The sequence below is a fragment of the Caloenas nicobarica genome, chromosome 6, assembly GCF_036013445.1.
Source record: "Caloenas nicobarica isolate bCalNic1 chromosome 6, bCalNic1.hap1, whole genome shotgun sequence".
Lineage (NCBI taxonomy): Eukaryota > Metazoa > Chordata > Aves > Columbiformes > Columbidae > Caloenas > Caloenas nicobarica.
Window position 1 is genome coordinate 3,718,222 of NC_088250.1, and position 14,449 is coordinate 3,732,670.

Sequence of the window (14,449 nt, forward strand, 5' to 3'; positions counted from 1 at the left end):
GCCACTTACTGCGGCTGTGCTGGGAGAGCGCGGAGACGCCCCGGCTCGGCGGGCAGGCCACCGCGCTGCGGGCTGCCCGGCCCGGCGGAACGGCCGCGGTGCGTTACGTGCTGCCGCGGCTTCCTCACAAGGAGGCATCGGCGCGCAAAACCCGGGCCACCGGCCGGCCGGAGAGCCCGCGGGCCAGGCCCGAGCAGCCGCTCCTGGGGCCGGCCCGACCCCGCCCCGCCACCGGGAGGCGGGGCCGGCAGGGGGCGCCGCAGCGGCGGGGGCGCGGCCCCATAAAAGGCCCCGCGCACGGCCGGGCCCCGCATCGCCGCGAGAGCCGGACCGGCCGCGACCGCAGGTAACGGCGCTCGGCGCCGCGGGGCCCCGCGGGCGGGGCGCGACGGGCCCGCCCCGTGCTGCGGCGCGCCGTGCTGCGCTGCGGGGATGCGCGCCCTTTGTCCTTCCCCTCCCGGGCGCGGCGCCCCCCGCCCTGCAGGGGGGCCCCGAAAGGGCGGGTTTGCGTTCCGAGGGTTTTTTTGTGGCGGTTCGGGGTGCAGCCTGCCCGGCCGGCACCCCCTCCCGCCGCAGGTACCGCTGCAGACGCCCCGGGTGCTGAGGGGGTTCGGGCACCCCGGGTTCGGCCTCCCGGGCCCGGGTTTTCCCCCTCGCAGCCCAGGTCTCAGTCGGTGGTGTCACCTCAGGCGGGTGCGGAGGCAGATCTCGGTTAGCGCCAGCCATCTGCGCTGCTTTCCCTGGGAGCACATCTTCCGTAAATCTGAATTAAGGAGCTGTCGCAATAGTTAATTATTGACTGTAGGCCCCGAGTCCTTCCCGAGGACCAAGGGAGTATTTGGAAATTCACAAAGTTTCTTTTAAGCTGCCTTGGCTGAGTGCCTGGGTTAAGTGTATTTAAAGAAGGGTTGCTGTAGGAGAAAGGCCTTGCCGACTTTTGGCAGTTCTGGAGCGTATAAAATCAAAGCCAGAAAGAGCTGAACTCCAGGGAACGTGTGATCTGTAGAGGAACTTCTGGTCATGTTGGCTGTGGTGGGCAGGAGATGGATGTTACTGCAGCACTGCCCTTGTTCATAGAGGAACTGGGGACATCGGTGTTTGGGGAGGGAAGCACCATAGAGGTGTGAAGCCAGCTTTGCAAAACATAATCTGATTTGTCTTAGTTACGTGGGGAACAAGCCACAAAACAAGTGATGGCAGGTGGGTGTCTGTGCCCGTTTTGGCTTAAATGAATCAGACTGTGTAAGTGTCAAAAAGAAAACGGAGTAGTAATCCTGTGCCCAGGCCATGGGAGTGCGGTACAGTCATTATTTAGATAGCCACAGTCGAAAATTTGGCCTAAAACACTTGCATAAATAAACTGATTTCAGAGAGAGTGTTGTCATGTGAAGTTAAAGATTCCCATGAGAATTAGAGAGGCCTAATACATGCCAAGATATTATCTTTCATTGGGATAGGAGTGCCTCAGACTAGTTAATTTTTCAAGTTTATGTGCTCATAATAAATAGAGTCTTAGTAACTCACAACCTCATTTTACTACTTGTTTTTTTTTAAATTTTTGCTCTTTAAAAAGTTTGGAAAAGCTTGATGCAGTAGCTAGAACATATCTTAGAAAGTTTATTCTCTTCCCAGGCTAAAAATGTGTAACAGATTGCATTTTAGAAATACAGCACGAGTTAGTTTAGTTTAAAAATAATAATTAAAGAAATTGAACCAGGGAGCAGTCTCCACACGTGCTTGTAAATGTGGAGCCCCTGCATTGCAAACCTCACACCTCTGGGTAACTTCACCTACCTGAACAGATGCTGTGTACAGCAGGACCCCTCGTTCTGGATAAAGCCATTCATGGATCTTGGTGTCTGAGAGACTGCAACCTCAGGCACGAGGGCTTGGTATCTCACTGTAGTATCCTAACAGCTATGAACAAGAACAGGGCTGTCTTGGGAGGAAGGACTTGCCAACTCATAGCTCTTGCATAATCGGAGCTGAGAGGCGAGAGCTGTGGCTGTTAGAAAGCAGGGTATGTGTTAGAGCAGTTCAGTGGCTTGTGGGGTTGTTTTTTTGTGGAGGAACAAAGTGCGAATAGAAGGGCAGAGTTCAGGTTTATTTTTTGAGGCTTTGTGAACAAATATCTTGGGGATCCTCTGTTCCGTACAGAAAACAAATCTGTCCAGTATTTATTTTAACAGCAGAAATAAAGCTTGCCAGGAGAAAGTACTCTTGATGTGGCCCTTGGATTTCCGTACCCGTTTCCTTCTTTCCTTCCTTCCTGGAGAGGGAAGCTAATAAAGAAGCTGACAATGCATTAATCTTAATAGTGCCAGCAATATGAGCTGTCATTAAAGTAATGTCCATTAACCCCCGTTTTTCAGAAGAAGGAGGAGAAACAGGCAGCTGGACTAGAACTCATGAAATGCATTAAAAAATAAACAGCGCTCATCTATTTCTGTGGAGTCTGGGGGAAGAGTGTGGTCATGTTTTCAAATCCCTTTGTACAACCATAATTAAAGCTCTTGCCCTTAGAACACACGCCATTAAATCTCAGACGTTAACCTTTACTTTTAGTCTCTGATAGATCTCCCTAGGACCTGGGGCTTTAAGAAAAATACCAGTTAGTATGAAACTAGGGATAAATGTGTTTATTTTCAAGATTTTAGGAGAGATCCTGTACGCTACATTAGTACTTCTTTCCTAGTTCTGTTGTAAAAATGCAGGATGCATATATTGGTGATGTGTGTTGGCAGTTTTTAACTTAGATTGGGATTTTTTGTCTGTTACAGCTCAAGATGTCTAAAAAAATCTGTGGAGGCTCCGTTGTGGAGATGCAAGGAGATGAAATGACTCGGGTCATCTGGGAACTAATTAAAGAAAAGCTGATTTTTCCTTATGTAGATCTGGATTTGCACAGGTAATGGCTTTTTATGACACACAGCCACTTTGTACTGCAATTTGAATATGTCATTAGGCATTGAACACGTTTTGCTTAAGCACTGAGAGCCTTATAGCTACTCCTGCACTAGTGCGGAAAGGCTAACTAGCCCTTTTCAGACTGGTAAAGTTGCCAGTAGAGTCCCCTGCTTAACTCACTTAAGGGCCAACCTCACTAAGTACTCTGGAAAACATAGGCTCATGGTATTTTGTCAAAATCTGTTGGCATCCCGTTTGGGGTTACTCACAGCAGTAAGCAGTGAATGCTTAATTGTAAGTTAAATTTTTTCTGTACTGTGCCTCTAAGAAGGCCTCTCACAGACACGGTCAGCGTTTTTGTCTCCAACATCTTGGCTTTCCAGCACCTGGGCAGTCTGCGTGGCTTCCTGCAGCCCAAACAGTGAGAAACTGGGGTGTTTCAGCTGCTCCCTGACTTGAATCCTAGCATCTGTGGACTCTGAGCAGGTTTATGGCTTCTTGCCATCTGTGTTTGAAGATCTGCCCAGAGTGCAAAAGGGTGGTTGTAGGGCACAGACTCTGTCCTGATATCTGTAAACCTGAGCTCTGCTGGCAGTGTGAGCTAACTGTTGCAATTATTCCCCAAGCCTAAGCTGTGCTTCTACATGCCATCCTGGAAAAAAACAAATACTAGCAGCTGGTATGGCGAAAGGGACATGTTATCTACAGCATCTGGTCAAGCAGAACAAATAACCTCTTCCCTTTCTAGCCACGAAGCTATAATTATTAGAGAAGCATCCAGCTGCATTGATCCTAGCTGCGTGGACAGAGGCCTTCAGTGGTATCTGCCATTATTAAACCCACGAGCCTGGCCTCTTCCCCTGCTCTTGGAGCCATTTGTATGCCACTTCCATTAGGCTTTCTGCTTGCTGGTGTTGAGAATGAAGCAAACAGGAACCCAGCAGCATGCCCACAGTCTGGAGAACACCACTTTTCAAAGAGGGATGGGAGGAGGGAAAGCAGACCCCTGGCTGGGGCAGCACAATGGCCAGATTCATGTCCAGCTGGCTGTGCTTCAGGGCTGTCCCCCGCGGGGCACCCGTTGTTCTCCAAAAGCTATTAAAACTGAGTGTGGGAAATGTGCTTCCTGTGACTGTTTGAGGGGAATATTGGCAGTTTTGCTGCCAGAGCGGGATTGTGGGTCCATTGTCAAAGCAGTTTTTATTTGAAGCCTAGTGTAGCTTCGTATGCTCAGTATATGAAGGAAGCCAGAACCCTCAGCACAAGAGGTTTGAAATAAAGGCCCGAATTCTTCAGGGGATTGTGCTGGTCTATACCATTAGAATCCCATACTGAAAGTTTCTATTGCCAGGAAGCTCAGAAGGGAAGACAGAGGAGATACTGGCTATGTCCCATGCTGGCAGAAAGCCTCAGCCATAAACTGAAACTGTCCTTTCTCCAACCTCCTACCAGCAGCAGAAGTACCAGTATATGACCTTATGTTTTCTTCCATGCCAGCAGCATTTGCACTGGAGGAAAGATGACTTCAGTTATGGCGGAGTGCTAGAACTACTCTCAGAGGTGTATATGGGGTCTGGTTTCTTTCCTGTTGGACATGAACAAATGTCCTGGGTAGTTCTGACCATCTTTGTGTGTTCGTTACAGCTATGACCTGGGCATTGAGCATCGGGATGCTACAAATGATAAAGTAACCGTGGAAGCTGCTGAAGCCATAAAGAAATACAACGTTGGCATAAAGTGTGCAACCATCACTCCTGATGAGAAGAGAGTGGAGGAGTTCAAGCTGAAGCAGATGTGGAAGTCTCCCAATGGGACAATTCGAAACATCCTCGGTGGCACTGTCTTCAGGGAAGCCATTATCTGCAAGAACATTCCCCGGCTGGTGTCTGGATGGGTGAAACCCATTGTCATTGGCCGTCACGCTTATGGGGATCAAGTGAGTCACTTCAGTGCTTACCCCTCTTGTATCTGAACAGGTTTAGTCCTGACTGATATAGAGCCACAGGGGCTTAGACATGCCTGTGTTGCTGCCTTATCCCTTGCCCTCCACCTGGGAGTGGGTACTTGCTAGAGCTTTGTTTGTACAGCACCTGGTGAAGTGTGGGAGAGGCTGGTTCATGCCTCGTCCTTAGACAGTGTAGCTGTGTAAACAGCATTCAGGGGTCTGTGCTTGGATGAAATAGGGCTGTACTTAAAGGGTATAACTCCCAAGTTATTTTTCTTTACATCTGCAGAACCCTCCTCCCTACACAGCAATAAAGCAACCAAACATGACAAAAAGTCTTCTAGAAGAACCAAGTGCTTGAATAGATGGGTAAACTTACAAACTGAGGGCAAATCAAAAGATTAGCTGGGGTGTGAAGGGAAAATAATAAATTTCCAAGAGGAAAATAATTGCAGAGCCCTGACACTACAGAAGAATAGGGTTCAACATCCTTAACAGTACTGAATAACTGAAAGGTCAAAATAATAATGGGAAACAATGGATTAAGGGAGAGGATTGAAACCCTGCCAAAGTATGAGATTAAAGTGTAAAGGAATAATGCAAGAACATATAAAGGACATATGAGCGAGACACTTGTGTAACTTCAGAACAGCTCAGGGAACCAACTTGCTCAATACGAAGGAAACTACATGAAAAAGGATGATGAATTTCGAGGAAGTGTAACCTTAAATAGTACTGTTCAGGACAGTTGGGAAGATGAGACACTATTTAAAAATCTGAAGTACATCTGGGCTCTTCTTTTGAGTCTGTAGCTCAGAGGAGCAAAATGTGTACCCACTTAAAGAATTCAAAGAACTCTCGCTACAGAATTGTCTTTCAGATGTCGTATGATAGATGGAAAAAATGGCTTCTGTTAAGTTGCTGTATGATTCTCCCTTATTTATGAGATCAGTAGTTGTCACATGAATGGCTTTTTTTGACCACACAATACTCTGGATACTTTGCACTTTAAAACTTTAGTGCATCTGCAAAAATACATATTCTGCCAATTGGTGGGGCCCAAGAACCTGTAAGCTTTTTCCCTTAAAGAGGAAGATCTCTTCTGAAACAGGCAGGTTCTTGACTACTTGTTTTTCTAATATCTAGTAAAATAATTCAGTTGCCTCATGGCTGAGTAAACAGAGCCTGTTCAGTGTGTTTTTTGGTACAACTGTTTATGCTTTCCTGCACCCTGTTCTCTCAAGTGCAAGTTGTCTTTTATGGTTCTGTCTTCCTGATAGATAAAATCATCATGGCAATTTTTTTTTTTTAACAGTATAGAGCAACTGATTTTGTGGTACCTGGGCCCGGAAAAGTGGAGATGACGTACACTCCAGAAGATGGAGGCAAACCAGTCACATATCTGGTCCATAACTTTGAAAGTAGGTATTATCTCTAAATCATGATTAAAACTGATATTTTTTTGTTTAATTCAACCTTGAAATCATATCCGTTTGGCGTCAGATCTGTTTGACGGTAAAATACGACTTTGAGGTAGAGTGGCGGAGAAGGTCTGGGCCTTCTTCGTTTATCTGGGAAGTACGGAAAGTTACTTAAAATCTTCCTTGGATCAAAGAGACATCAAACACGCACTCATACTAGGCTGGCCACCTGTCATGCTTTGTGTATGATGACATGTATGTTTTTCACTCTGATCGGAGAGAAACTTGCTGTCTAAACAGGGCTTCACCTAAGGGAGGATATATTTGAGGGCAATTTGGGTATAATTCTTTCTGCTTTTAGTTTGTCTTACTGGGCTCTATATCTCTTTGCAGTTTGTACTAATCTTTATTAAGCAGTCTTTTTTTTTCAATAGAAATGAGAACTGATACTTACTCAGCAAGGTGGAAAGGAGATTTGACAAGGATGCTCCTAACTGTGTAGGCTCTAAATGTTTTAACAGATGCAGTCCCAAAGGTATTGGTGTCCCTTCTAGCAATATTGCTGTGCTGGTTGTAGACATTGCTAAGCTCAGGAGGAGGAGTCTTGACATCGCTCAGCTGTGTTGCATGAAAACAGTTACACACATGTTGCTGGAACCCAGGGTGTTTCTCTAGGGGCAGGATTCAGGAAAAATCACACAAGTCATCTCTCTTGCCTATCAGTGATCAAAGGGTTCAGGATTTGAAGCCTTCTGGTGACCTGTGTATGTGAGTGCAATGTTTTGATTCTAGCTATAAAGACCTAATAGGTCCACGTAAACCACAGAATCCTGGTTTGTACGCAGTCGGCTTGGCAAGCAGGTACCGTCTGCCACATGACCCTCTTCTATAATGCTTGATTTCTCTGGCATTCTTGCTCACACTAAATCTTTGTCTCCTGTTGCACACCCTTTCATCTGGAGTTCACCTGCTACACTGCCAGTCCTAATCCGTTTTGATTTGATAGGTGACTGGTGAGCCTGTGCTGGAGACATGTGGTGGTTCCAGCTGCCAGTCTGATTCTCTGCTCTGCGTTGTGTCCGTGAGCAGAGAGCGAGGAAGTGCGGGGATGGCAAATTGCTGCTGGTGCTCTGGGGAACTCCCCTCCCCACAGATAACTATTGTGCCAGCATATCTTCTTGCTGCAGAAGGGAAACTTGTCCTATTCCTATACTAATACGGTCAATATCGACACTGAATCAAGAGGTGTTAGTAGGCAGTAGGATTTTATGATTGCAGTAATGTTTGGGGTTTTTTGTTTTGGTGTGGTTTTCGTGTTTTTTTTTTTTTTTTTTTTACTTATATGCAAGTAAGTATTTGAATGAAACTTCATAGCTGTCACCGTGGCTCCAAAGGGCGCACATAGTCTTTGTAGCTGATCAGACTCTGTTCTGTCCTTGACTCACTAAGGGAGGCAGGAGGACAATGTGTGTTTTTGCTGGTAACAAGAGGAATTTCATTCCCTGCCAGTATCAACTTTAAATGACCTTGTTGTTTTGGCAAGCAGATAAACCACCTCTGGCCTCTTGTCTTCATTCTGCATGTGTGTCCATATAGTAACAACCATCTGGAGTTAGAGAAAAATGGATATTAGGAAAGGGTATTTTCAAAAATATAAAATTAAAATAATCTGGGGTGTTTCCAGAACACAGATCCCTAATAAATGCACTGTACAACAAACTAGAGAGGTGGTGGTAGTGAGGTGCTTAAAATTAAGTACATGGTACCTACTTTTCACTAGAAACACAAGGACCTGGGCTCTGAAGATGACTAAGCTTTTTCATGAAGCCCTAGATGCTACTTTCACCCTCTTCCATGGTCCGAATGCTGCTCTCCCCCAAGTGAGCTGGGCTGCAGGTTCAAGGCACTTCCATTCAGGCTGCTAACACACCTGGATTACACAGTCTAAGTCATGTGAATGGTGACAGAGCTGTCTCAGGACTTTCCCTTTCACCCAGATGCCTGGCATGTTCTTCCCACAGCTTGCTGGAAGTGAGCCTGAGCAGGTGGAACAAAGCTGCAGGGAGGCCAAACACATGCACTGAAAAGACACAGGAATGCATGTGGAGACTTGTTTACCTGAGCTAGGCAAGGCAGCCTCTGACTGCTGGAGCTGGTTCTGCAATGCAGCCAAAGCCTGAAGGTACACAGCACTTAAGATGGGAGCAAGGCCTTTTCTAGCTTTGACTGAGACCCTTGCTCCAAACTGCTGCCTGTGCTTTGACAGAAACATACTCTGTAGTATTTATCTGGGTAGTAGGAGTCCAGGCTCGCTCACTCCTGTCGCAGTTTTGCTGCTTAGGCTGGATTAGGAAGAAACTTCTTAGGAGTATTAGATCATACTATTAAGATGTACCTAGCTGTAAAACAAACCCACCTTCCTATCCGTGTGCCACAGGACTGCTGGAGCTTTGCGCTGGTAGTGCAGAGTGAACCTTCTGCAAGAACCAGCCTTAAAGTGAGAACTATGTCAAGACGCCTGGAGATAGCATATGCCAGCAGGCACCCTGGTGTTATGGGGAGACTGTCAAATCCTTAAGCAAAACTAAATCTAGTTGGTTCGTCTCTGTTCTTCCTCCACTAACAGGCTGTGGTGGTGTAGCCATGGGAATGTACAATCTTGACCAGTCTATCAAGGATTTTGCCCATAGTTCCTTCCAAATGGCACTGTCTAAAGGCTGGCCCCTCTACATGAGCACCAAGAACACCATCCTGAAGAGATACGATGGCCGTTTTAAAGACATCTTCCAAGAGATCTATGAGAGGTAATTAGGATAGTTGTGTACTTCCTACCACAGTGCATAAGTCTGCAGCAGGAACTCCCTCTCCAGCCTTGTGAGCTGCTACAGTTCATTCAGCATTTTCAGACACTCAGCAGTACTTTGTGGGCACTGCAGGCCTTCCCTATTGCAGTTTCCCTTGTCCTGCAGGACTCCATGTTTAAAGCTCTAAATGTGGCTCTGGTTCTCATCTCTCCTGACAGTCACAGATCCTCTATGGGCTCCTCTGTGATTCTGAAGCAGACTTGCAGTAGCCTAGCAAAGCAAGTGAGGTGGAAAAAAAAAGAGTAAAGGGCTTGCAAAATTATTTAAAGGTTGTTTACTTTTTTGGTTTTTTTGTTTGGTTGGTTTTTTACTCATATGTCTATGTACCTCACTATGCATAATTACTGAATTACTTACATAAATTGTGCAATCCCTGTATTTATCTATATATCAAGCCATTATGTACGTTTGTTTGTTTTCTTCCAGAGAATACAAGTCCCAGTTTGAAGCCAAAAAGATCTGGTATGAGCATAGACTCATTGATGACATGGTGGCTCAGGCCTTGAAATCTGAAGGAGGCTTTGTCTGGGCCTGCAAGAACTATGATGGAGACGTGCAGTCTGACTCGGTTGCGCAAGGTATGAGATGTTCCCTGTGTTACACTGGAGCAGGCTCAGCAGTCTCTTGTGATCTTATGTCGTATCTTCTGTAATGGCCAAGGAGGTGGCCTTGCATCTCAGAACTGACTACACTTTTCAAACCTGTGGCCAGTCATGGAGATATCAGGCAGGCAAAGAATTTCTAATTTCACTTTTACAAGAAAATCCATTGAATGCAGACTGCGTAGTTGCAATTCTTTATCAGATGGCAGTTCCTACCAATATAACAACCGATAGGTTTTCCACTCCAATGCAAGGTATCCAGACAGCTGGAATTCTGTCACTGACAGCTTCAGTTAAGCTTGACTGGTGCTGAGCATACTGGCAGGTGCTCAACAGATAAGAAAACCTTCAGGACCTAAAGCTACCTGTCAGGTGTAAAGAGAGAGATTGATATGTTTGACTTCACAGACTTGTAGTGCTTGATCGAAAACCTATATAACTGAGCTGCCTGGTGCCAAAACAAATACAGATGCAGAAACCCACAGTGGCTTTATGTAATATGCTCTTTCTAAAGTCATGCCAGTAAACTGCCTCCCACAGGACCAGTGTGTGTGTTGGAGTACTGAATAAAGAAGCTTTCAAAGACACAGATCTCCAAAATCTCAAGGGTTAGAAGTGATGTGAATGTCCAGTTTTGCCAGCTCATGGTTCCTTTTACTAGAGCATTTACTCTTGGTATGAAGTAGGTTTATTTCTTGTCACCCTGTGGGGAAAATAGTGATTGTCAACCCAACTCTTCCTATTTAGGATTCTTTGTTCTCATGCTGCACCTTTGCAGTAAAAAACTGTCCAGCAAGTTAGGTGAGAATACTAATTTTCTTGAAATGGTGCAGAATGTCTGCATATCTATATCTCATGGTTCAGGAGCACTTTCTGTTCAGACAAGCTGGTATTTTGATGTGTGAGGACTAGGCAGTTAATTACAGCAGCAGTGCTGCTGTTCAGCAATACTTATATCAAGGCTGGGAGGATGTAGGGGGATTGTAGGATGGGGGAATTTAAGGGAGCTGTGTGAAGGAGACACTGAACTTGTTAAACTGCATATTCTGTAGGTTATGGCTCTCTGGGGATGATGACCAGCGTGCTGATCTGCCCCGATGGCAAGACCGTTGAAGCAGAAGCGGCTCACGGCACAGTTACTCGTCACTACCGCATGCACCAGAAAGGCCAAGAAACCTCCACTAACCCCATTGGTGAGCTGCTTTTCACTGCCCTTGAGTGATCTCTACACATGAAAGAACAGGGTTGGAGTAAGAACGTCTGCATCCCTTCTGCAGAGAATTGCACCACTGAGTGGTGAAACTGGTAGTTTATAATGCTTTTTTCTTCCATGGAGGCAGCTGCAGCCTGGGGTAAAAATGGGCTGGAATGGAGCGTGAGCAATAAGCTAGACCTAAGCTAGCCTTTGAGACATGCTCTCACTCTTCAGCAAACAATAGCTTATAGCCACAATGGCCTCAAGGTTTAGGTTGGTTATTTTTTTTTTTTTTACTCGCCTTCCTGATGCTGCAGAAGACCCAGCCACTCTCCAAACCATGTATGTACTTAAAGTATAAGTGCACCTAGAATGGGATGTGAGGGAAAGAATCCTCTACAATTGCATAGGGACCAGAGTGTCATGTAATACAGGAAGAAGACTGCACCCTTCTATCATAAGAACAACTTTCTGTGTAACAGAGCCCTACCACCAGTGATTGTTTCTGACTTGGGCATGAACAAAATAAGATAAAATGGCACACACATAGAGATTACTGGAGGCAGTGAGTAGTTTCTAGCATTTGCTTTTCTTTAGAGCTGTGCAAAATGCAAAGAATGCCTAGATGAATACAAGTGTTATCTTTCCCATACCAGATTTATGTTTTCTGTTTTATTATTTAATATTAATATTTTTAAAAAATTACTGTTCCACATGACAGTTTAGAACAATGTCTAGGGAGTTCTAGAAGGAGTAATGTTGTGTTCTCTGTCAGCCTCCATCTTTGCGTGGACAAGAGGACTAGCCCACAGAGCTAAGCTGGACAACAACACCAGCCTTAAGAACTTTGCAGCTGCCTTGGAAGAAGTCTGCATTGAGACCATCGAATCTGGCTTCATGACGAAGGACCTTGCTGCCTGTATCAAAGGTCTACCTAAGTAAGTGTATGGAGTATCAGCTGTGCTTGGAGGTGTTTCTGAACAGCATTTGCTGGAAAGTTACTTTAGTATGGTGAAGAATTGCTGGAGTCTGGTCACAGAACAGGGCTCATCTGTACCCAGTGCTGTACAGAGACTCCCTGCCCCAAGTAGCTTAGTGTAGGTTGCTCTGTTCCTTCTATTGTACCAAATGCATGGGGAAAAATAAAGAAGAGACTGCAAAAATGTCTCTTATGACAGGCTGGCTACAGTGGCCAGATCCTGCCCTGTCTATTTATTAGGATGGAGACATACTTCACTGCAAACTACCACCTGGCTAGCTCTTCTCTGGAGCCTTTTGACAAAAAAATCATCAGCTTGAAGAGTAGAGGAGAACTCTTGGTTTTAGAGGTCAGACTTAGAGTTCTTGATCTGCTTTGAGCATTTGAGTGGCTTTACAACTAATGTCTGTCTTGTTTTGTTTCCCCCCTCAGTGTCACACGCTCTGACTACCTGAACACCTTTGAGTTCATGGACAAGCTTGCTGAAAACCTGAAGGGGAAGCTGGCTTCTATGCCCAAACTTTAAGGCATGGGTTCTACTCAAGCTCCACTAACAAAGTGTCTCCCACTTACACTAGAGTGTAAGTGGCACTGTATCACACTCTGTGTAACATTTCAAATACTAGACAAAAATGAACATATACATTTTTTTTAAATGTTTAAAAGACCATGTTTTCTTAAACCCCTTGAGCTGCTGGGCTAGGCCTTATTTTTGCTAAGCAGCTGAATGTGATCGTATTCAAGCTAAATGTGGGTCTGGGTTCCTAATGTAACTCCCAGCAGACCTGAGATTTCTCTCCATGGCTTTGATCTGTGTTTCTTTTCCCTCTTCCTGTCAGACTGAAAGCCAGTCTGTGTCACAGCCCTGGTCAAACCAGTGGTGACTTACTGTCGGACAGACCTTAGAAACAGAGCCGTCCTTATCTCTCCAGTACTACCCACTAAGTGTAAGTGAGCTCACAGGGCTGTGCCAGCTCTACTACAGCCCATCTCTTACTTCATCTTTTAGTGCCAGCCAGAGCATAGAATCTTAGAATCATTTTGGTTCAAGGAAACCCTCAAGATAGAGTCCAACTGTTAACGTGACACTGGCACTAAACTGTGTCCCTGAGAACCTCATCTACACATCTTTTAAACACCACCAGGGATGGTGACCACACCACTTCCCTGAGCAGCTTGTTCCAATGCCTGACAACCTTTCCCTGAAGAATTTTTTCCTAATATCCAATCTAAACCTCCCTGGTGCAACTTGAGGCCATTTCCTCTTGTCCTGTCACTTGCTACTTGGGAGAAGAGACCAACCCCCTCCATGCTACAACCTCCTTTCAGGTAGTTGTAGAGCACGATAAAGTCTCCCCTCAGCCTCCTTTTCTCTAGGCTAAACAGCCCCAGTTCCCTCAGCCACTCCTTGTAAGACTTTTTCTCTAGGCCTTTCACCAACTTTGTTGTCCTTCTCTGAACTCTCTCTAGTACCTCAATGTCTTTCTTTAGTGAGGGACCCAAAGCATCATGTCTTGATACTAAGGGATTTGGTCCCATTACTACAGTCAGGACTGTAGCACTTGAGAAGAAGCACTTAGTAAATGCTGGAAACAAGCCCTATAGGCTAAGAGCCTAATAAAGCCATGCTGCAGGGTCTAAATGCAGGCCCTGCATTTAGTTGTACTCCTTCTGACTGGATGTGAAGCATAGGAACTGTTACCTCTTCCCCCACCCCACAATTCATAAAAGTGCAAAACTTCTTTCCAGTTGTCTGGGCTCTTACTTAGCCCTCCTGTTGTGATACAGCAAGTCAAATTATGTCTGTGAAATTATGACTGAGATTATTCCATCCATGGTTTTGTGTTTGAGGTTTTTAAAGCATATTTTAGTCCAGACTAAAATAAAAGCCAACTAACATTCTTTGTGTCTCTCCTTCTTTTGTGTGAGTAGCGGATATGGGGAAATTCTGTCTCAGGCTCCAGTACCTTTTAGCACAGTCCAGTACAAGCTGGGACAAACTGTTGGAATGTGATATGAACACAAAATAACCTCTCCCTTCTTAGAGCAGATTTTTTATTTGTTCTGGCTCATGGCAAGATGTGATCTGTAGTGTGGTGGTAAGCATCAGGTAGTGCCTAAGATCTAAACTTGAAGGTACCATTAAAATGGAAATTTTGGTTTGGGACTGATTTAAACTCAAACTGATATGTCGCCACTCAAAGATCAGAAACTGGTTATACCAGACAAATGCTCACCCTGCAGCTGACTAGCTGCAAGTGTTGGTTAGGATAGAAATGCAATGTTAATTAGATCAGCTAGTTTTGGGATGAGCGTGTGTCTGAAATACAGCTCTACAACTGCTAGCAGCTGTCACTGTGTGTTCAATATGAATGAACACACTAGTCTGCTATTTGTTATTAGCTCAAGCATGGAAGAAGTGCAGCTGAAAGAAGTCCCATTGCTGACCCATAGAAGCAATGGAAACAGTCACGAACATCTGGAGTTCTATGTTCCTGCCTGGCTTCTGACATCAGCAGCTCAAATTACTGTGCAG

The 14,449-nt window shown here is 45.3% G+C and overlaps 2 protein-coding genes across 2 annotated transcripts in view; one reads left to right on the plus strand and one right to left on the minus strand.

The window, feature by feature from the left end:
• Positions 1-172, minus strand: part of PIKFYVE (phosphoinositide kinase, FYVE-type zinc finger containing) — a 63,721-nt gene extending 63,549 nt beyond the window's left edge. Inside the window, exon 1 of the mRNA XM_065637315.1 lies at positions 10-172. The gene's annotated coding sequence lies outside the window, so the exon portion shown is untranslated. The remainder of the gene's footprint in view (positions 1-9) is intronic.
• Positions 173-266: 94 nt separating this feature from the next.
• Positions 267-13,815, plus strand: IDH1 (isocitrate dehydrogenase (NADP(+)) 1). Its single transcript, XM_065637673.1, has 9 exons — positions 267-346; positions 2,781-2,908; positions 4,552-4,843; positions 6,168-6,273; positions 8,900-9,077; positions 9,564-9,715; positions 10,792-10,932; positions 11,710-11,872; positions 12,346-13,815. Exons 2-9 carry the CDS (start codon positions 2,787-2,789, stop codon positions 12,437-12,439), a joined length of 1,248 nt encoding a protein of 415 aa, XP_065493745.1. The 5' UTR covers positions 267-346; positions 2,781-2,786; the 3' UTR covers positions 12,440-13,815.
• Positions 13,816-14,449: the final 634 nt, after the last annotated feature.